Source organism: Megascapheus bottae, chromosome 15, assembly GCF_031878675.1.
Source record: "Megascapheus bottae isolate mThoBot1 chromosome 15, mThoBot2.hap1, whole genome shotgun sequence".
NCBI lineage: Eukaryota > Metazoa > Chordata > Mammalia > Rodentia > Geomyidae > Megascapheus > Megascapheus bottae.
This window is the reverse complement of record NC_143523.1, coordinates 45,069,151-45,091,933: the sequence shown is the minus strand read 5'-3', so window position 1 is coordinate 45,091,933 and position 22,783 is coordinate 45,069,151. Positions and strand designations below refer to the sequence as shown.

Below are 22,783 nucleotides of genomic sequence, written 5' to 3'. Positions count from 1 at the left end.
GATAATTGCTCTTCTCCTTCTCCCTTTTCCCTACTCTCCTCTTCCCCTCCTTCTCCTCTCTCCTCTTCTCTCCTGTCTTTTCCCTTCCCCTTCTCCTCCTGTCTTTCTCTCCCCCACTCCCCCTTCTTCTCTCTTTCCTTTTCCCCTTTCCCCTCTCCTGGTGATCCTCCTGCCTCACCTTTGTAACTAGCTGGGATTAGAAGTGTGTACCACTGCATCCAGTTTGGTTTTTATTTTACAGTTCTCTAGAATGCTCTCCATCTTTTCATTTCACTCATAGCAGAAGATTCTTCCTCATCCCATTTCCGATTAGGAACCCTTTTATGAGTCACGGGTGGCCCCTGCCTATAATCCTTGCTACTCAGGAAGCTGAGATCTGAAGATGACATTTCGATGCCAGCCTGGGCAGGAAAGTGGATGAGACTCTTACTCATGTAAATTATCAACATAGCCGAAAATGTAGCTGTGGCTCAAATGGTAGCGCATTAACCTTGGGCAAAAAGAAGCTCTGGGACAACACCCAGTGCCTGAGTTCAAACCCAGGACCGGCAGGAAAAGAAAAGAAAAAAGAAAAAAAGAGGAATCGGGAGTTTGGCCTAGTGGTAGAGTGCTTGCCTAGCATGCACGAAGACCCGGGTTCGATTCCTTGGTACCACATACATAGAAAAAAGCTGGAAGTGGTGCTGAGGCTCAAGTAGTAGAGCTCTACCCTTGAGAAAGTCCAAGGGCAGTGCTCAGGCCCTGACCTCAAGCCCAGAACTGGCCAAAAAAAAAAAAAAAAAAAAAAAACGCTTCAGAAGCGTGCCTGCCGTCCCGCCGAAAGGCGAGGGGGCGTGTTTGGGGCGTGGTCATGGGAGGGGCCAATCTCCTCCGCACGCCCCGGTCTTTTCACCGCGATCCCGGCAGGCCTAGCGGGGGAGGGAGGAGTCACGTGGTGATGGGCGGAGCACCTAGAGGCCGGTCTGGGCCATCTCTGTGGTTGTCTGTCAGAGGCGAGCGGCAGTGACCGAGTTGGTGGTTACCCTGGAGCGAACGGGTGAGTGTGGTAGACACAGCTTTGTGAAGAGAAAGCCGTTGAAGGGAACCGAAGAGGGACAGGTCGGGCACCTGCCCTTGAGGCCGTCCATTCGGGTGGCCGCGTGATATAGTTGTCTGTCGCCGGATTCCCTCAGCGTGGGGGTGCTGCCTGCGCCCCGCCCTCCTCTCCCTTCCGGATCCCGGGTCCCGAAAGAACTTCACGCGCGTCCGGAGCCCCGATAGCCCTGACAGCGTCTCCGGGAGTTCGTAGGCGTGGGCTGAAGTGGCGGGGGGACTTCGCAGTGACACCCATTGTAAACAGACTCATCATCCCCTCCGAAAAGACATGGAGAATCACTGCACCCTCAGGGAGCAAAACCAAGGGTGGGCAGGCGGGCTGGCTATTTGGGCGGTCCAGCTTTCATCCTTGCCAGGGCCTTGGCGTTCTTGTTCTCTGTCCATCTGTCAGTTTTCTGGCCACCCCGACCCCCCGATGCCCAGTCTCACTCTTCCTATTCGGATTTTGAGAATGTGACTATTGGGAAAACAGTTTGAAGATGGGCTGTTTTTAAAGTCATTTCTTGTCATCTTAGGGCTTATAATGTTACCGTTATTAGTAAGGTGTTGTATAGAGGAGTTATCATTTCCTAAAAAAGATAATGAGTCCATTTCTTTTTTTTTGTACAATATCAGCTCGTCCTTCACTTTTCCCCAGTTTCCCTCTCCTATTCTACTCACAAGTTGCATAGTTCGTTTTTATATAGTGTATACTGAATAGCATGATTATATTTGTTCACTCTTCCTTTCTGTGCCTCCCCTTCTTTCCCTCTTTAAAAAAAAAAAAAACAACAACTGGGTCCCTAATTTGTTGATCTTTTTACATGCCTGAAAAATATTGTAGTTATATATGTTTGCAGTAAAATACTTGTTCTCCTTGGAAAGACCCGTTTTCTTTCTGTTCATTTGTAAGTAGATGTTTTGGCACACTCTTTGGCCTCTTTGAAATGGCTTAGTGTTACAGCATCCTTTCAGGTCTGGTGTGGAAGTGTTTCATGAACTATATGACACATCAATAAAATTGGAGACAAAAGTGTCAGCTAGGATGGTCAACTTGCTGGCTGGCTTGTATGGACAATGTTAATGAGTTTGTTGAATATTGCCTTACCCTAAGAATTTTGGAGGGCGTAGAGTTTGCCCTACACAAAGACAGGGTTCCCTTCCTTGGTATCCCATATACAGAAAAAGACAGATGTGATGCTGTAGCTCAAGTGGTAGAGTGATAGCCTTGAGAAAGCCCATGGACAGTGCCCAGGTCCTGAGGGCTGGTTTACAAAAGAAAAAAAAAAAAGGAAACTACTGCCTCTTATCTGTAAGATGACTCTAACCTCCACCTACTCTGTTTTGTTTTGTGATAAGATTTCATATGTAGCCCAGGCTAATAAAGCTCCTGTTTCAGCTTCTTTAGCTGGGATTACAAGCATGAACCACCTGGTCAGCTTTTGACTCTTGTCACCACTTTTAAATCTTTGGTTATGTCTTCCACTAAATAACATCATTCTGAACACTTATGTTTTTTTTTAAAGTGTCAGTTATACCTAACTCTACTTATTGAGAGTCACAAAATACAAAATAGTAACAGAAAATGAATATTTAAGAATGTTTGCCTGGGGAGAAAAGGGAAAAGTGATAGCACTGAATAAAAGCTAATCAAAGCAAGAGAATAAAAATATTTATTGTCTTTTTTATGTTCTCTTTAGAATATGTACTACACTTAGTAGATTTTTGATTACTTTTTTTGAGACAGTCTTGCTCTGGTGTCCAGTGTGGCCTGGAAATCCTGGGCTCCACCAATCCTCTTGTCTCAGCCTCCTGAGTAGTGGGGACTATAAATAGGTGGATGCCATTGTGCCCAGCTTTATTTAGCATTATTTATAGTCTCAAATGGTATATATAATTTCTTCCATAATTCAATGTTGTATAAATTATAGCTAAAATATTTAACTGATAAACCTCTGTAAGCTCTTACATTGTTTAATGTTACAGAACTAATCTAATTGATAAAGCAAAGCCTTTTTTTTTTTTTTTTTTTTTGCCAGTCTTGGGCTTAAGCTCAGGGCCTGAGCACTGTCCTTGGATTTTTCTCAAGGCTAGAACTCTACCACTTGAGCCTCAGCACCACTTCTAGCTTTTTTTTAAATATATGGTACCAAGGAATCAAACTCGGGTCTTCCTGCATTCTAGGCAAGCACTCTACCACTTGGCCAAACTCTTGGCCCTAGCGAAGCCTTTTTTAAACATAACTTTTCTATTGTAAGCTTTAAAGCATTTGTTTTCAGCATTTTTTGCAATAACTGCAGTATTTGCTAAATATTAGTATTTTTCCATATAAAATTGTTTAATATATTCCATTTATATGTGAGAACCATTTTTCTTCCTTTTGGTGGTTGTAACTACTGGGGCTTAAACTCAGGATCATACTTGGTACCACTTGAGCCACACCTCCAGCCCCAAGAAGCAATTATTTTTTTTTATTTTTTATTGTAATTAGTAAAAGGGTTACATGATATTTGCCAGATAGAAGGTGCATTAATTCACATACATTGTCTTGGTACCCATTTCCCTCCAGAAGCAATTATTTTTAAAAGGGTTACTTCTCAGAATTCTTCTGCCCTTGTCCCCAGCTAGATAAAAATAACTTTATTTTGAGCCAAAGAAAAAAGGTGATATTTATTTATTTATTTATTGCAATACTAGAGTTTGAACTTCTGCTTGTTACCACTAGAACCATATTGTCATCTTTAGTTTGTGACCTAGCTTTTTAAAACTTAACTTATGTTAACTTATGAAGTCTAAAATTAAGCTCTTTGATCACATATTTTGTAAAGTTTTTTTTGGTGCTGATACTGGCGCTTAAAAAGAGAGGCTTCAGGGCTGAGAGTTTGGCCAGTGGTAGAGTGCTTGCCTAGCATGCACGAAGACCTGGGTTCGATTTCTTGGGAACACATACATAGAAAACACTGTGGCTCAAGTGGCAGAGTGCTAGCCTTGAGAAAAGCCCGAGGACGATGTTCAGGTCCTAAGTCCAATCCCCACCACTAGCAAAAGAGGGAGAGAGAGAGAGAGAGAGAGAGAGAGAGAGAGAGAGAGAGAGAGAGAGAGAGGGAGGGAGGGAGGGAGGGAGGGAGGGAGGGAGGGAGGGAGGGAGGGAGGGAGGGAGGGAAGGAGAGAGAGAGAGAGAGAGAGAGAGAGAGAGAGAGAGAGGCTTCATGTTCTTGCTTAACTTTTTTGCTCAAGTCTGTTAGGCTACCACTTGAGCCACATTTTCACTTCTGCTTGTATATATTTGTTTTACATGTACAGTGCCTTTGCTCCAGAGTATTCAGGTTTTACAATGTGAAAATGTGTTGTATGTTTGGCTAGTCTGTCCACAGTGCTCATAGGGTTTTTGTTTGTTTGGTTTGGTTTGGTTGGTTTTTTTAGTTTGTTTCTTTGTGTTTTTGTTTGGTGCTGAAAACTCCAAATGCTAAGTGGACAAAAGCTTTGGATCCAATGATCATTGGTATTTTTACTTGGCTAAAGTAAGTGGGCTAAGTAACTGCAGCCTATAAATGGTAAATAAAATGTTTTAAATATTTAAAAATATGTCATCAGTAAGATTAGATGCTTGATTCTCTTCATTATTCTATGTTTAAAGTCTCATTATAGAAACCACTTCATTTTGAACATTATGTGGAAAATAAATTACCATAACTATCACTATTTGCCAGTACTGGGTGTTAACTTTAAAACTAACATTGGCATCTGATTTTATATTCTTATGCATTATTCTGATAGTTCATTACATTTGAAGAAGAAATATAACTGAAACAATGCGTTTATTCTTTCTCATGGTTTTGATTGAAAGAAATGTCAGCAGCTCAAGGCAATGGGCATTTGCTAACATTGTCAACACAGGCTCAATTTAGATCCTTCCTTATTCTAAATTCCAGTCCCATCACTTCTGAAATGGAGCACGGTATGTTTTATATACCTTGAATTTGTTTCTTTTGCAAAATGGATATGATAATGCATCATAGATATTCTTGTGAAGAGTAAGTTAACTAGTGTCCTGAGAGAATCCTGAAGTCAATAAGGTTTAAGGTAGCATGGTTTCTTCACTGTAAACTGGTTAAGCATTTGGAAATTCAGGTCAGATTTCATGGTGACTTTTGGTAATAAAAATGATTTTAAAAAAATCTGGGCTGGGAATGTGGCCTAGTTATAGAGTGCTTGCCTAGCATGCATGAAAGCCCTGGTTCAATTCCTCATTACCACATACATAGAAAATGCCAGAAGTGGTGCTGTGGCTCAAATGATAGAACACTAGCCTTGAGGAAAGCCCAAGGACAGTGCTCAGGCCCTGGGTTCAAGCCCCAGGACTGGATACAAAAAACCCCAAATGATAAAAGTGAACTCAGGGAAGTGGTGCTGTGGCCCTACCCCTTAAGCTAAAGAGCTCAGAGACGATGCCCAGGCCCAGAGTTCAAATCCCATGACGGACAAAAGAAAACATCTGAGCCAAACTCTGTTTTCTTATTCTTAAAGATAAATTCAGGGTTTTCACCTATAAAGTAGTAAAGCTTTGAGACAAACCAGCCAAATGAGAGCATAAGGCTGGAATTCAACCCCTACTACCAATATATTAATACCAAACCAAAGTTTTATGACTTAAAACTTACCAATACCCATTAGAATGACATTTTTTAAACAGTATTCTGTATGCTAAAGACGCTAGAAAAAAGACTGAACATATTAAATGGGCATGATACAAAAAAAAGTCTCATATTGAGACCACAAAATTGGAAACGATGTCTGAGATGGAAAATATGGTGGATTTGATTAATAGCAGGTTAGACATTGGAGAAGAAAAACTAGCCGGATACTCATGGCTCATTAATGTAACACTATTCAGAAAGCTAAAATTAGGAGGATCATGATTTGAAGATGAGTCTGAGCAAAAAGTTCTAAAGACTTGGTTTTCACCAGTAGCTGGATATAGTGGCACACTTGCCATTCCAGCTGTATAGGAAGCTTATATCAGGAGGATCAGGGCTTCAGGACAACCATGGTTAAACAAAACAAAACAAACAACAGCAGCAACAAAAACCATTGAGATTCCATCTCAACAGAAAGAACTAGGCGTGGTGGCACAAACCTGCCACATTCCCAGCTATGGCAGGAAATGTGAAATAGGAATATAGTGGCTTTGGCTGGCCTGGGTAAAAGGCAGATTGTCCTCAAGAGAATCAGAACTAGAGAGTAGGAGACATGATTCTAGGTGTAGAATGCCTGCCTTGCAAAGTCAAAACCCTGAGTTCAAATTTCAGTACTGACTACCAAGAAAAAAACTAAAACAAGGCTCATAAAGTACAAAATGATCTGCGGAATTCTTACCATAGATTCTTATTAGACTCAGATCAAACCTTTGCATGTAAGTTCTTTGCAAAAAAGTAAAAGCAATAAAGAAAAACTTAAACTGTACTATAAGAAACTACTCAGATCCAGAATGTGCAAAACCCTGCAATATAATTACTGTCTTCAGAAATTTCTGTTGTGGTATGCTTGCACAACATGGTGAATGTGCGTAATGCCACTAAAACATATGCTTGATAATGATCACAGATATATGTAAGCATACATTACATTTTGCTTCTCTGAGCACCACCAATGAACACTTGGGCTGCTTCCACCTTTGGGCTGTTGTTGGATAATGCTATTGTAAGCATAGTTGTATAAATACCTGTTCTAATCTTTGTGTTTAATTCCTTTGCATGTATACCCAGAAGTGGAGTTGCTGACTCATATGATAACTCTGCTTAATTTTTTTTGAAGTTTGCAATATAGTTTCCATAGTGACTTCGCCATTGTGTATTCCTACCAGCAATGTCCTTGCCAACACTTTCCGAGTTTTGGGGTTTATTTGTTTTAAATAATAGAATTCTAATGTATATAAGTATCTTTTATGTCTTAAGGATGCATGCATATACATATACACATATATAATATGTATTCTTCTTTAAAAAATAATATTTTATTATTATTCCAGGCTGTCCTCAAACTTGCAATCTTCCTGTCTCAGCCTTCTTAGTGCTGGCGTTACAGACAGGTACCACCACACGCAACCAGTATATTTTAACATATGAAAAAATGAATGTTGGTCCGGGAGTTTGGCCTAGTGATAGAGTGCTTGCCTAGCATGCACAAAGACTGGGTTGGATTCCTCAGTACCACATACATAGAAAAAAGCTGGAAGTGGTGCTGTGGCTCAAGTGGTAGAGCTCTAGCCCTGAAAAAAAGTCCAAAGACAGTGCTCAGGCCCTGAGTTCAAGCCCCACAACTGGCAAAAAAAAAAAAATGATGGCCAGGAGTTTGGCTAGCTGTAGATTGCTTGCCTAGCATGCATGAGGACCCAGGTTTAATTCCTCGGCACCGCATACATAGAAAAAAAGCTAGAAGTGGTGCCGAGGTTCAAATGGTAGAGCTCTAGCCTTGAGAAAGTCCAAGGACAGTGCTCAGGCCCTGAGGTCAAGCCCAGGATAGGCAAAAAAAAAAAAAAAAAAGAATGTTGGGGCAGGAAGTTTGGTCTAGTGGTAGAATGCTTTCCTAGCATGAAGACCCAGGTTTGATTCTTTGGTACCACATACATAGAAAAAGCTGGAAGTGGTGCTGTGGCTCAAGTGGTAGAGTTCTATCCTTGAGAAAGCCCAAGGACAGTGCTCAGGCCCTAAGTTCAAGCCCCAGTGCTGGCCAAAAAACAACAAAAAAAGAGAAAATGAATGTTGTGAGAAGGTGGGAGACAGTTGAATATACAGTAACTGTTGTAGATTAAGAGAGACAAAACAATAAGTAGGTAATGCATGATATTTGAATGGACCTTGATTTGGAAAATCAGCTATTAATTTGGGGGGTTTGAAGATGTCCTGGCTTTAGAAAATATTAGGAAACTGGTACCTTTGAATACTAATCATATGTAGAAAATTATAAAGTCCTTTAAATATATTCTGATGTCTGTAACCTTTTATTTGTTTTTTTATTAAAGAATTTATTAACATTGATTTTTACGTCATATTTCAAATGACAAGTTTAACAAACAAGTGTTCAAGAATTATTTGCTTTTTTTCTGTAACCTTCTAATGCATTTCCAGCATAATAAAACAACATAATAGAGAAATAGCTAAAGCAAATATGGTGAAATGTTCATTGTTCAATCTAGATCATGTACATATGGTGTTTATAGTAGTTTTCTTTGAAATTTAGCAGCTTTAAAATAGGCTATAAAGTTTTGATCTAATCTCTTCTGGCAAAGAGGACAGTTTTTAAAATGTGCTTTTTAACTAGTATGGAGGTTCCTCAAAAGACTAAACATAGAGCTTCTCTTTTACACAGCAATCCCACTCCTGAAATTTACCCAAAAGACCACAAACAAGGCCACACTAAAGCTACCAGCACAACCATGTTCATTACAGCATTATTTACCATAGCTAAGATATAAAATCAACCCAGATGAATGAGTCAAGAAAATGTGGTATATATACCCGATGGAATTCTATGCTTCCATCAGAAAGAATGACATTGTCTCATTTGTAAGGAAATGGAAACACTTAGAAAAAATTACATTAAATGAAGCAAGCCAGACCCAAAGAGACACAGGATACATGATTTCCCTCATTTGTAACTATCAGAATATGTCTATGATATTTTTAACAGATGATTACAGTAACTCAGTAGCTTTGTGCATATGATGCTTATTGAAATGAACTCCAAGAAATGAAAACAAGAGGGTTTTTCCGTGTGTGTGTGTGTGTGTGTGTGTGTGTGTGTGTGTGTGTGTGTGTGTACTGTTTGCAGACATTTCTTCTCCCCCCACCCCTTTTTTTTTGGTGAGTTATAGGGCTTGAACTCTGGGTCTGGACGCTCTCTCTGAGCTCTTCAGCTTAAGGCTGGAGCTCTACCCCTTGAGCCACAGCACCACCTGCTCTTCCTTCTTTCTTTTTTTGTTCCTTTCATTTATTCCCTGTTGCTATTGTTTTTGATTTTTGCACATTTTGCCTTCTATATAAGTATATCTGATTTGGGGAAGGAATAGGAAATCACATAAATGATAGGACAAAGGGGAACCAATGCAACAGGGATACTCACCAGACACTGTACTCACCAGATAACTTTTCAAGTTGGGAGGAAGGGGAGAAAATGAGGAAGGAGATAACACTTTCAAAAGAAATATACTCATGAACTTACTTATGTAACTGTAACTGTAACCTTTCTGTACATCATCTTTACAATAAAATTTCAAAAGAAAATACTCTAGTTAAAAATGAATTTTAGTATCATATGTACAAATATACAAATTCAACTTTTCAAGTAAATACAATAAACACAAATGCTCAGTTTGTTTTTACTTTTATTTCTTTTAAGCTTTAAAATTGTTCATTTATTTTTTGTATAATTAATCTGTACCTTTATTAGGTTCTTTGTCTAAAATTAGTATGCAGTTTAAAGTGTTTTGTTTTGTTTTGGTCATCTTGACCAGTGGAGTATGCATGCTTTGTGCTCACCTAGCATTGGAAGAAACAATTTTCCAAGCTCTGGCAAGGCTCCTACCATTTTGGTAGCTAGGAGGTTTTCATTTCATGCTCTACAAAAAAAAAAAAAAATGCTTCTGTCATTAACCATTTCTTTCTTTCTTGACTGTATATTTTCTTGGGGTTGGTTTATTCCCAAGTACTGTGTATTCCATGTTAAGATTAATGAAGTTTTATATATTTATTTATGTTTAATATGGTAGATGGCAAAATCTTAAGTGTTGTAGTAAATCTGGGATCCACTGTACAAAATTAAGCATTCTTTTAAAATTGTTATTATAACAATGATATACAGAGGGGTTACCATTACAGAGTCAGAGTTCCTTTTTTTTTAAACAAAAACTCAGTAGCTATATGCATATGACCATATAAAATGATGTTTATTAAAATTAGCTCCAAAAAATAATAAATACATTTTAAGAGTATATTTCTTTTTGGTCACTATCATCCCTTCCCTTGCTCAAAATAATACATTCTAACCTTTTTAAATCTAGGCAGTTTGTTATTTGTTGAAGCTTGTTTACTGGTTGCTTTCCCCAATATTAAATACACTCACGTTGATTTGTGAGACATGGGGTGATGACAGTCAAGGAATTCAAGATATGGTTTGTTCCTACTTCGTTAGTAACTAGCTTTGATGCTCTTGAGGAAGTCGCCTGAAATATCATCCTCCTTAGCCTGTTTCCTTTCATGTTGAAATATTAAACATTTCTTAGCTCTCCTGTGGCTGTAATATTATAGTATATGTTTTTCTTATATATTTTTAATCAATATTTGAGTGTATTGGGGCATATTAAACACTCTTGTCAAAAATCATTGAATTTCTCTCTCCCTTGTTTTTTTTTTGGCAGTCCTGGGCTTGAGCTCAGGGCCTGAGCACTGTCTTTGGACTTTCTCAAGGCTAGAGCTCTACCACTTGAGCCTCAGCACCACTTCCGGCTTTTTTGTATGTATGTGGTCCCAAGGAATCGAACCCAGGTCTTTGTGCATGCTAGGCAAGCACTTTAACTACTAGGCCAAACTCCTGGCCCCTTCTCTCTCTTTTTTAAACAAAAATCTTTCTTAATCTAATAACGTTTCTGCTTTCTTGTGGCAGTAGAAACTGTTCTTATTGAAAATTAATTTATTATAATTCTTCTTTTGGCTAGTGAAATAGAGATAGAGTAAAATAATATACTTTGTTTACTACATGTTCTTTACTTGCCCCTTTAGTTTTGCTCTCTAAACTTCTCTACCCTGCTTTATGCCCCCAGAAGTTTTATTCTACAACCACAGGCTCTTTTCCCTTCTCTTCCCATTTCTGGTAGAGTTTGACTAAGACAGAAGGTGGGAGGGGAGTGAGACTTGGATGTTTCTTTCTTTGGCTCTCTCTTGGCCAATTGGTACTAGCCATATTCCTCTCTGTCCAGTAACCACACAGCTCAGCTCATGTCAGGTTGTTTTCTCCTAAATCTATAGTGACAGCCAGTGAGTCCATCTTCCCTAATATTTAGTGGCTTCCAGATACTTAACTATCTCTGAATGGTTTTTGTTAATATGCCCACATCTTTATAAACAGCCCTTTTACTAAATTCTCTTTAATTATACTGTTAGTAATTTCTGTCCTTTTATAATTTTAAATCTCAGGTTAGTGATAAAGCAATGACCATATTCCTCACAATAAGCTTTGAAGACTAGATTGGCAGGTTTTTTTTTTCCATTTGTTGCCTTGCAGTAAAATCTACATAATGGTAAATTGATGTTTTGACCACTTTAAATGTACAGTTCAGTGACATTAGCACATTTACCATTTTTTGAGCCTATTGCCACTGCCCACTTCAGAACCTTTTCATCATCCCAAACATAAACATTGTACCAATTAAACAATGACTTCCTAACTCTCCTCCTCCTCATCTTGGTAAGAGCCATTGCATTTTTTGTCTCTTAGGAATTTGTCTATTTTAGGTAGTCATGTGAGTGGAATTACCATGTTTGTTTGTTTGTTTACTGCCTGTTCTAGGGCTTGAACTCTGTGTTTACGTGTTGTCCTGAAGCTTTTGTGCTCATGAATAGCACTCTACCACTTGAGCCACAGCTCCATTTTCATCTCTATTTTTTCTTTTTTTTGAAGTTTAGTGGCGATAAGTGTCTCACAGGCTTTCCTGTCCTGGCTGGGTTCAAACCACAATCTTCAGATGTCAGTTTCCTGAGAAGCTAAGATTTTAGGTGTGAGCCACCAGTGCCCATCAAATTATTTTGTCTTTTGCATCTGGATTTTTTACTTACTATAATGTCCTCAAATTTATCCATGTTGTACTATATGCCACTATGCCATAATTTCTTTTTTTGTAGTTGAATAATGTTCTGGGTTTTTATTGTTGTTGCTATTTTTGCCAGTCCTCAGCTTGAGCTCAGGAGTTGAACACTGTCCTTGGGCTTTCTCAAGGGTAGAGCTCTACCATTTGAGCCACAGCACCACTTCCAGCTTTTTTCTGTATATGTGGTACCAAGGAATCAAACCTAGGTCTTTGTGCATGCTAGGCAAGCACTCTTACCACTAGGCCAAACTCCCAGCCCTAATGTTCTGTTTTATACAAATTCTACAGTTTGTCTAGCCATTCTTTTGTTGATAGATATTGGACTATTTCCACTTTTTGGCTATTTTGAATAAGACTGCCATAAACATTACTGTTCAAGTATCTGCTTAAGCGGCATCCTCTTAATGTTATCTTTTCCTCCCCCAAAATATTTTTTTTCTTTTTTACCAGTTCTGGGGTTTGAACTCAAGGTCCAAGCACTGTCCTTGAGCTTTCTCAAGGCAAGCACTCTACCACTTGAGTCACAGCACACTTCCAGCTTTTTTCTGTGAATGTGGTACCAAGGAATTGAACCCAGTGCTTGATGCATGCTAGATAAGCATTCTACCACTAGACCAAACTACCAGTCCCCGAAAACATTTCTTTACAATATGTTCTGTGTTTGACAGTGTGCTTAGCTTGTTACAAACATTATCTTACCTAAATACTCATCATTGCCACTTGCCATAGCTCTTATTATCCTTATTTTTCGTGAACACAGAATTGCTAAGTCAGGGACCAAACACAGTGCTAACTTAGTACAAAATTAATGACCTGAAGAGGGCAAGTTAATTACAAGCTAATATATAGGACAAATTAATTACTTAAATAAGATACTTAACTTTATGGGACTCATCTTATTAAAAGAAAATTGCACAAAATATATGAAAGTACTTTCATATGCTTGTGATCATATAAGTTTGCCTTAGTCCTATGGTTTCAAAAAAAATATCATCAAGTAAACAAGAGAAATGGTTTCTAAAAGTGCTGGTCAGATGCTGGGCACTGGTGGCTTGTGCCTGTACTCCTAGCTACTCAGAAGGTTGAGATCTGAGGACTCTGGTTTGAAGCCATCCTGGGCAGGGAAGTCTGTGAAACTCTTATCTCTAATTAGTCACACTTTAAAAAAAAGCTGGGCATGGAGACGGTGGTAGAGCACTAACTAGCCTTGAGAATGAAACTTGAACTTGGGTTCAAGCCCGAGAAATGGTATACACATACAACAAAAAAGTGACTGATCAGAGTGTAGTGTACCTGTAGTCCCAGCTATTCTGAAGAGCTCAGAGACTATGTCCAGGGCTCTGAGTTCAAGCCCCATGGCTGATGAGAGAGAGAGAGAGAGAGAGAGAGAGAGAGAGAGAGAGAGAGAGAGAGAGAGAGAGAGAGAGAGAGAGAAAGGATTTTATTTGTAGTACCTTTCCATTCTTCAGATAATTCCTTGTGTATCTTACCATCTAGTGATAAAAATGCAGGAAGAAGGAAGTCACCTGAGGTATCATCCTCCTTAGCTTGTTTACTTTCACGTTGAAATGTTGAACATTCCTCACCTCTTTTTGTTGTAATATTGTAGTATATGATTCTTTCTGTACTTTCTGCCAAATGCTTTGTAAAGAGGGCTTCGGTTAAAATGTATAGGGTTACAGTGACATTCGTCAGGTAGTAAGTGCATTACTTCTCACACATTGATATCCCTTCTCATGTTTTTGTCCCCATTTCCCTCCCCCCTCTCCTCCCAATCATCTTGTTTTCCCCTCAAATAATCATATATACAATGTACCAGGTAACAAAGTCAGATACAGTAACAACATGACATTAATCATAAGCAAAAAAAGAGAAGAGAACTAACATAGTGCATTAAGAACAACAATCACACAAGATAAACCTCTTGTTTCTGTATCCTAGAGTTCATTTCATTTAGACTCATCCTGTATGACCTTATGTACATAGGTTTAAAGCTATTGTAATCCTCTGCTAGGAGAGTCTTAAATGTGTACTAATTATTACAAATGAGGGAAACCATTGAGCCTATGTTCCTATGGGACTGGCTTACTTCACTTAATACAGTATTTTTCCAAGTCTTTCTATATCCTTATGAATTGGGGTGATGTCATTCTTTCTGATGGCAGCATAAAATTCCATTGTGTGTAAGTATCATATCTTCTTGATCTATTCATCTATCGAGGGGCATCTGGGTTGGTTCCATTTCTTAGCTATAGTAAATAATGCTACAGTGAACGTTGTTGTGCCAGTGGCTTTATATGTCCTTGTTTCTAGATATTTGGGTAAATGCCAAGGAGTGGGATTGCTGGGTCATAGGGGAACTCTGTCTGCTTTCCAAAGTGGTTGATTGAGTTTACACTCCCAGGGCTTCGAGGTTTTGTTTGTTTTTGTTTTTGTTTTTTTGGCCAGTCCTGGGCCTTGAAGTCGGGGGCCTGGGCAATGTCCTATTGAGTTTTCTCATAGCTAGCGCTCTACCACTTGAGCCATAGCATCATTTTTGGCTTTTTCTGTGTTTGTGGTACTGGGGAATCAAACCTAGTGCTCATACATGCTAGGCAAGCACTCTACCACTAGGCCACACTCCCAGCATTAAATTGAGGATTTTTTTTTTTAGCCAGTCTTGGGGCTTGAACTCAGGGCCTGAGCACTGTCGTTGGGTTTTCTCAAGGCTAGTGTTCTACCACTGAGCCACAGCACCACTTCTGGCTGAGGAATTGAACCTAGGGCTTCATGCATGCCAGTCAGGCACTCTACCACTAGGCTACGCTCCTGGCCCATTTTTTTCCCCCTAGTTTAAGTAGTTAACTTTTCTTTATCAAAGCCTTTCTGGAGCATTTACTACTTCCTAACCTAGTGAAATTGAATTCCAAGTAATATATTTTTCTAGCCTATACATTTTTTCCTGACTTGCACAATGTTACTTAATTTTATTTTTACTTCCTAATTATAAGATATTTGTAGGTAGAGATGGTGTCTTGCTCATCTTTGTGTCATTTGTAGTGTGTTTATAATACCTTACTCAGTATACAGTTAATGACGCAAATGAAATAATGGAGATTGGACATTTAAGATAATGTGGTATTTGCTTAAGTTTATGAAACTAATGTACAGTGTTATCTCATCTATAACCAGTAGGATGGCCTTGTTTCTCCCAACATACAAATACTTCTACATTTTGTTTTTCTGAAATGAACACTTAAAACCAGACAAAGCTTAGAAATAGTGATGCTGTGATTTCTAGAATACAGTTTCTGAAAGAAAGCTTTCACTCATTACATCGCTGGACAATAGTAGAGTTGGAAGTAGTAGCTACTCTAGTGTAATTGAATAGTAAGATTTGTTATTGCTGGTGGTAATAACTATAAATGTATTGACATTAAAGACACTTTAAGCTTAGGTTCATAGTCCCCTTGGACTATGTGTAAAGATGACCTCAAAAAGGTATTATAGTAATGGTACAGAATGTTAATTTTACAGGAATTAAAAAGAAGAAATCAACTGGTACCTGGTATATTGTATATATGTTTATCTGAATTATGGAAGGGAAGGGGAGCAACAGAATGGTGAGACAGAGGACAAAGGGTGAGCCAATGCAACAATGACATTCACAAGACATATATGTTGGAAATGAACTTTACAATGTATGGTGTGTGGGGAGGAAGTGTAAAACATTCACTTAATTCCTTTACCGGTGAAATGCATTGAGTTAAACTGTGACTCTGAAATTTATTGAAATAATAAGCTTTATAGCCTTAATAAGGGTATTGAAATACAGCAGTGATAACCTGTTACAAGTTTCTACCAATCTTGTTCTAGAAGTTTCTTGTTGGATAGATGATACTTTTCTGTTTTTCTTTCTTTCTTTTTGGCCAGTCCTGGGGCTTGAACTCAGGGCACTGTCCTTGGGCTTTCTTTAAGGTTAGCACTCTACCACATGAACCACTGTACCACTTCTGGCTTTCTTCTGTGTATGTGGTACCGAGGAATCAAATCTGGGTCTTTGTGCATGTTAGGAAAGCACTCTAGGCCAAACACCTGGCCCCATAAATGATGCTTTTCTTCCATAACAAAATTATTTTTCAGTTGCCTCCCTTGACATTTCTTTTCTTTTCTTTTGTTTTTTTCTTTTCTTTTTTTTTTTTTTTTTTGCCAGTCCTGGGCTTGGGTTCAGGTCCTGAGCACTGTCCTTGGACTTTCTCAAGGCTTAGCACTCTACCACTTGAGCCTCAGCACTACGTCCAGCTTTTTTTTTTTCCTATGTATGTGGTACCGAGGAATCGAAGCCGGGTCTTCGTGCATGCTAGGCAAGCACTCTACCAGTAGGCCAAACTCCCGGCCCTCAACATTTCTTTTCTTTTCTTTCCTTTTTTTTTTTTTTTTTTTGCCAGTCCTGGGGCTGTTCTTGGGCTTTCTCAAGGATAGAACTCTACCACTTGAGCCACAGCACCAGTTCCAGCTTTTTCTATGTATGTGGGATGAGGAATCAAACCTGGGTCATTTTGCATGCTAGGCAAGCACTCCACCTGCTAGGCCAAACTCCCCACCCTCTCCCTTGACATTTCTTAATTTTTTTTTATCTTTTCGCACAAACATGGGCGATATTTTTAAGAGTCATGCCTTATGGCAGGGATGGGGTGAGGGACATCAAGCACGGGAGGATATCAAGAAAGACAAATGCACTGCTTTTTATTTAATTTAACACATGCTATTAAATATGCATATTAATCTTCATTGCTGTGTAGCTGCTGCAGATTGACCTGATCAGTTTTTCCAAACTGTTAGAAAACTCATCTCCTTAAATCTGTTTCTCATCAAAAGTTAAGACATCAACTAGTTATAATTTTTCTTCACCACAGAGCTAGGATTGAATAGAGCCTTTGAATAGATTTTTATTTACTTGGCATTTATGAAAATTCTTCTAGCTAAGATATTTACATATATCTTTTGATGTATTCTTTAGGGAATGAGATTAAAGCTAACACCGCATCAAAATTTAAATTGAATGGTATTGAAACTCAGAACTTCTGAGGTTTAAAATTCCCCAGTGCCATAACACAGAGAAATGGTTTTTTAACCCATCTTGGAATACATGATATGATCTTAATCTTTCTCCCCATGAAACAGATTGTTTTGTTATTGTATTTTCCACTAGCAAGCAAGCAAAAGAAAACATGAAAGTATTAAAAATATAAAAGAAATATTGAATTCATTTGAACAGATTTTTTAAATGTGATGTTGGAGTCTAATTTGGGTCCTTGTGCTTATTAGACACTGTTCCACCTCTGCACTGTGGTTACACTGCACTAGCTAGGCAGTGCTTTCATTTGACTGATAAGTCAGCTTTTCCCCCAAAGAGAAGATAAGCTTCCTTTATGTACCCAGGAGTATAATTGAGACTGAATCTTAGGTTATTGGATTCCTACTTAGTCCTTTTAAGTTTCAGTCATACTGCTTAGTGCTGAAGAGAAGAATTTCAATGATTGGTCTGCCTGGACTGGCTCTGAACCAAGACCCCAGACCTTAGCTTCCCAAGTAGCTGGAATCCCAGCTAGGTATGAGATCACCAGTGCATGGCTCCCTAAGGAGTTTGTCCTTCCCCCCCTCCCTCTCTTTCTCTTCCTTCCTTTTTCTTTCTTTTATTCATTCTCATTCTTTCTTTAATTCTTTCTCTTTTTTTTTTTGGTGCCAGTAGTAGGGACTGAACTCAGAGTGTGTGTGCTGTCTCTGAGATTTTTTTTCTTTCTTTTTTTTTATTTCAGTTGTGGGGTTTGAATTCAGTGCATCTCTGGGCTTTTACAGAAAAAGTACTTTCTTGGTGTCTGTATCAATCTTAGAAGTAGTAGTGGCTATTTCCTACATCTGCTATGCCTTTATTTCCTGAGTGGTTGTTATTCCCTGCTCAAGTTATTATATTGTTTATATCATTTTACTTTGACATACTGAGTTTTATAAATAAAAAGGCTTGCTAATAAATTATTCTGAGGATTAAATAGGATAGCACCTGCAGTGACAATTCACAAACAGTGCCTGCCACAGAATAAGCACTTAAGTAATGTCAGTTGATATCACCATCACTACCACCACCCAGTAAGAGTGACGTTTCTGTTTGTCCACAGGATGTTTCGTCTTAACTCACTCTCTGCATTGGCGGAATTGGCTGTGGGCTCTCGATGGTACCATGGGGTCTCACAGCCCACCCAGACTAAGCGAAGATTAATGATGGTGGCTTTCCTGGGAGCTTCTGCAGTAACTGCAAGTACTGGCCTCTTGTGGAAAAGGTGAGTGTGTTCTGACTGTCATGTTCTAGTGTGTACTTTCAGCTTCCTTTGATGTTAAAAAATTGGTTTCTGACTTATTTGTTGCCCAAATCATTTGGTATTAATAATATTGTCCATTGTTTTCCTGTCTGTAAATCAGGATAATAATAGTCTCTGTTTCATAATGTTAGGAATAATAAATGGAGTTATTGCTTCTTAATTGCTTACAACAGTACCTAGCATTATAGCCTTGTAACATATGTAAGTCTTCTAGTACTTAGTCTTAATTGTTTGAAACATAGTAATCTGTCAAAGTACATTATTATTGGGTATATAGAGGAATGGGTGATATACGGAAATTAGAGAGTATGTTAGTAGAAAAGACTAACTTTAAAAAAAATGGGGACATGACATGAAAGACTTCCTGTACTGCCAAACCCTGATTTTAATTCTTAGTGCCTTCAGAGAGCAAAATCCTCAGTGGTTTAAGTTCATATAATTTATGTGCATATATATGGATGGTATATAAACTATAGAAATATAGTTTATTTCTGTTGTGTTTGGAAAAATAATTTTGAGTTAGATAAGTACTTTTTCTGTCTTAAATAGGATCTCTCTGTGTTGCCCAAACTGCCCTCAAACTTGTGATCCTTCTGCCTCATCCTCCTGGGATTAAAGGCATAATCAGCTAGTGTGCCACCACAACCTAAAACAGAAATAATTTATATAATTTTTCTTTCTTTTTTTTTGGTGTTGTTGGTTGTGGAGCTTGAACTCAGGACCTGGGTGCTGTCCCTGAGCTCTTTTTTTCAAAGCTGGTGCTGTACAACTTTTAGCCACAGTATCACTTTCGGGTTTTGAGTGGTTAATTGGAGATTAGAGTCTCTTGAGGACTTTTTGGCCTGAGCTGGCTTTGAACCACAATCCTCAGATCCATAAGTGTATATTCTGCTATTATTTGGTGGAGTGTTTTATAAGTTAATTGTTAAGTTGACTAACACTGTTGTTTGTGTCTTCTTTATCCTTACTGATTATTTACTTGTTCTATCAGCTACTGTAATTATAGCTGTTGATTTCTCTGTTTATCCTTTCAGTACTAGAAGCTCTTTTTTCCCCAAGTAAATGAGCACATTTATTTCTCCTATATGAGAAACTATACCAAGCATAGTAAGGAATAAGCAATGAAAACAAATGAACCACAAAAGAATTGTTACAGCCCCTGAGTAAGAAGACCATAAGTTTTATTTTGTATTTAATGTGATTCTGTCCAGTGTTGTACCTTTACTTGAAACATGAGCTGAATTAATTCTAATATCAAAATAAACTGGAGCTCATTTTCATTCCCCATATCTACATTCTGCCTTTCTCTCTAGCTTCAGTTTTTGAGTCAAATCTTCTCTGATATCAGTGCCAGGATAGTATTTTGTGTCATATCTCAGCCTCCTGAGATTACAGGCATGGGCCATCATACCCTGCTTATTTATATTCCTCTCTTTCTCTCTCTCCAGTCCTGGGGCTTGAACTCAGAGCCTGAGCACTCTCCCTGGACACTTTTTGCTCAAGGCTAGCGCCCTGCCACTTTGAGCCACAGAGCCATTTCCAGCTTTTTCTGTGTATGTGGTACCTAGGAATCCAACCCAGGGCTTTGTGCATGCTAGGCAAGCACTCTACCACTAGGCTACACCGAGGGCCCCTGTAAGTTCTCTTTATTGTACTAAGAGACGTATAACAAAATTGACTATCTTTTCTGAAGGGAAATTTTTAGTAAATGAACGTATTAGCTTTTCTATAAGTTATGTTTTTAAAAATATGTTGCGACAAATCTGCAAAAGTGTAAATCAAGATTATAATCTCATAAGCAAATAATTTTTACAGAAAAAATTATCCATCTTAATCATTTTAAGTATATATTTCAGTCATGTCAGATATAGTCACATAATTCTGAAACAGATTTTCAAAACTTTCTGATCTTACAAAAATAAAATGCTATACTAATGATTACTAAATGACATGAAAAACTACCAGCCAGGAGAGATGGCTCACGCCTGTAATCTTAGTTACTCTGGAGGCTGAGATCTGCAGATTGCGGTTCAAAGCCAGCCTTTGCACTAAAGAATGTGAGACTCTTATCTCCAGTTAATTACTAGAAAATGGGAAGTGGGGCTGTGGTTTAGGGGTAGGATGGTAGCCTTGAGCTGAAGAGCCCAGAGACAATGCCCATGACCAGAGGTAGGGTGGGAGCCTTGAACTGAAGAGCTCAGCAACAGTGCCCAGGTCCAGAGTTTAAGCCCCATGATCCACAAAATGAAAAAGAAAAACTAGCTACCCTGTTCTCTCTCCCATCAATTTCCAGAACTTTCTTCACCTCCCTAAACTGGATCTCCTTACTTATTAAACAATAACTGTCCACCCCCTCGCCACCACCATTTTACTTTCTGTTTCTATTAATTTAATTACTCCAGGTAACTCATGAAAGTGGAATCATACAGTGTTTTTCTTTTTTGTGACTGGTTCATTTCACTTAACATTCTCACTCAAATCTTTACTGTTGGGGCTGGGAGTTTGACCTAGTGATAGACTGCTTGCCTAGCATGCATGAAGACCCGGGTTCAATTTCTTGATACCACATACATAGAAAAAGCCAGAAGTGGTGCTTTGGTTCAGCTGGTAGAAGTGGTAGAACTCTAGCCTTGAGAAAGTCCAAGGACAGTGCTCATGCCCTGAGTGCAAGCCAAGACTGGCCAAAAAAAAACCAAAAAAAAAAAAACCCTTACTGTTTATCCTTGCAGCCTGTGATAAAATTTCTTCTTCCTCCTCTTCCTCTTCCTCCTTCTCTTCTTCCTTTCTTCCTCCTCCTCCTTCTTTTTGTCAGTGGTGGGGCTTGAACTCAGGACATGGATGCCATCACTGAGCTCTTTCATTCAAGGCTCCCACTTTACCACTTCTGATTTTCTGGTGGTTAATTAGAGATAACAGTCTCGAAGTATGATCTTCAGAGCTTAGCCTCCTGAATAACTAGGATTACAGGAGTGAGTCACCAGCAACCGGCAAGACTTCCTTTTTTTTTTTGCCAGTCCTGGGCTTGAGCTCAGGGCCTGAGCACTGTCCTTGGACTCTTTCTCAAGGCTAGAGCTCTACCACTTGAACCTCAGCACCACTTCCGGCTTTTTTCTATGTATGTGGTTCTGAGGAATCGAACCCGGGTCTCCATGCATGCTAGGCAAGCACTTTAACCACTAGGCCAAACTCCCGGCCCCCCCCCTTTTTTTTTTAAAGCCTGGGTAATATTCTATTTCAAGTGTATACCACAGTGTTTATGTGTTCATCCACTAGTGGATATTTAGGTTGTTTCTATGTGTTGGCTGTCGTGAATGAACCTTAATATACAAATATCTAGTCAAGACCCTGCTCTCAGTTTTATTTATTTATTTATATATCCAGAAATAGTGTTAAGTAGCATATTTCTGTGTTTCTTGGGCGGGGGACCAGGAATTGTAGTGCCTAGGTGCTATCCCTGAGTTTTTTTGTTCAAGGCTAGTGCTCTACCAGTTTGGGCCATAGCTCCACTTCCAGTTTTATGGTGGTTTATTAGAGATAAGTCTCATGGACTGTTTTACCCAGCCTGGCTTCAAACCATGATCCTCAAATCTCAGCCTCCTCAGTAGCTAGGAGTATAGGTATGAGCCACCAGCGCTGGGCCTATATTTCTGTTTTGTTTTTGTTTTTGTTTTGTTTTTGAGGAACTTCATAAAGAATCTGTAACCTTTTTGGGTGGTTGTATGGTTTGAGTTTAGGGCTTTGTGCTTTGCTGGTTGACATGATATTGCTGAACCGTTCCTCTATTGTAATTGATCCTACTGAGCTGTTTCGGTAAGTGCTTGTTTAGTTAATGTGATAGATTTTCATAATTAGTCTAGTTTTTTCTTTTGCATTTCAGGGCTCATGCAGAATCTCCATCATGTGTGAACAACCTAAAGACTGATATTGGTGATAAAGGGAAGAATAAAGATGAAGGAGAAGTTTGTAACCAAGAAAAAAAGGCTTCAGATAATGGTGTTGAGCCATATTCAGAAGAGAAAAAGAAGAAACGTTCTGGATTCAGAGACAGAAAAGTATGAAATAAAAATCTTACATACTAGTTGAAACTATACCCTCATGTAGAATGCAGTTGACTCTGCTTTAGTATATATTTCAAATGGTTCATATATACTTATAAATTATTCACCTCCTTTTTCACTATGTTCTAGAATTCAGCAAAGTTCACGATTCCCTTTTGAGCCCATAGCTGGGGATGGTGGTACATGCCTGCCATCCTAAATTCCATGGGAGGCTGAGATTGGGAGGATCATGGTTTTAAACCAGTCCATAGGAAATTTCTGAAGACTCCTTGTCAGTGGAAAGAACCATGGTGTGGTGCCATGTATATCTGTCATCACCGTCATGAGAGGAAGCCAGAAACAGTCAAATTACCCATTCAGGACTGGAAGTAAGATCTTACCACAGAAATAACTGGCTCAGAAAAGTCTGTAAGTTTGACTCAGTAGCAAAACAC

General features: G+C 38.8%; 1 protein-coding gene across 2 annotated transcripts in view; it reads left to right on the top strand.

The window, feature by feature from the left end:
* Positions 1–932: 932 nt before the first annotated feature.
* Positions 933–22,783, top strand: part of Micu1 (mitochondrial calcium uptake 1) — a 125,904-nt gene continuing 104,053 nt past the window's right edge. For both annotated transcript variants that reach the window (XM_090346514.1, XM_090346513.1), the window contains exons 1-3: positions 933–1,036; positions 18,091–18,252; positions 22,169–22,343. In XM_090346514.1, coding sequence (XP_090202640.1) covers positions 18,092–18,252; positions 22,169–22,343 — 336 coding nt within the window. In that variant the 5' untranslated portion in view covers positions 933–1,036; position 18,091. The remainder of the gene's footprint in view (positions 1,037–18,090; positions 18,253–22,168; positions 22,344–22,783) is intronic.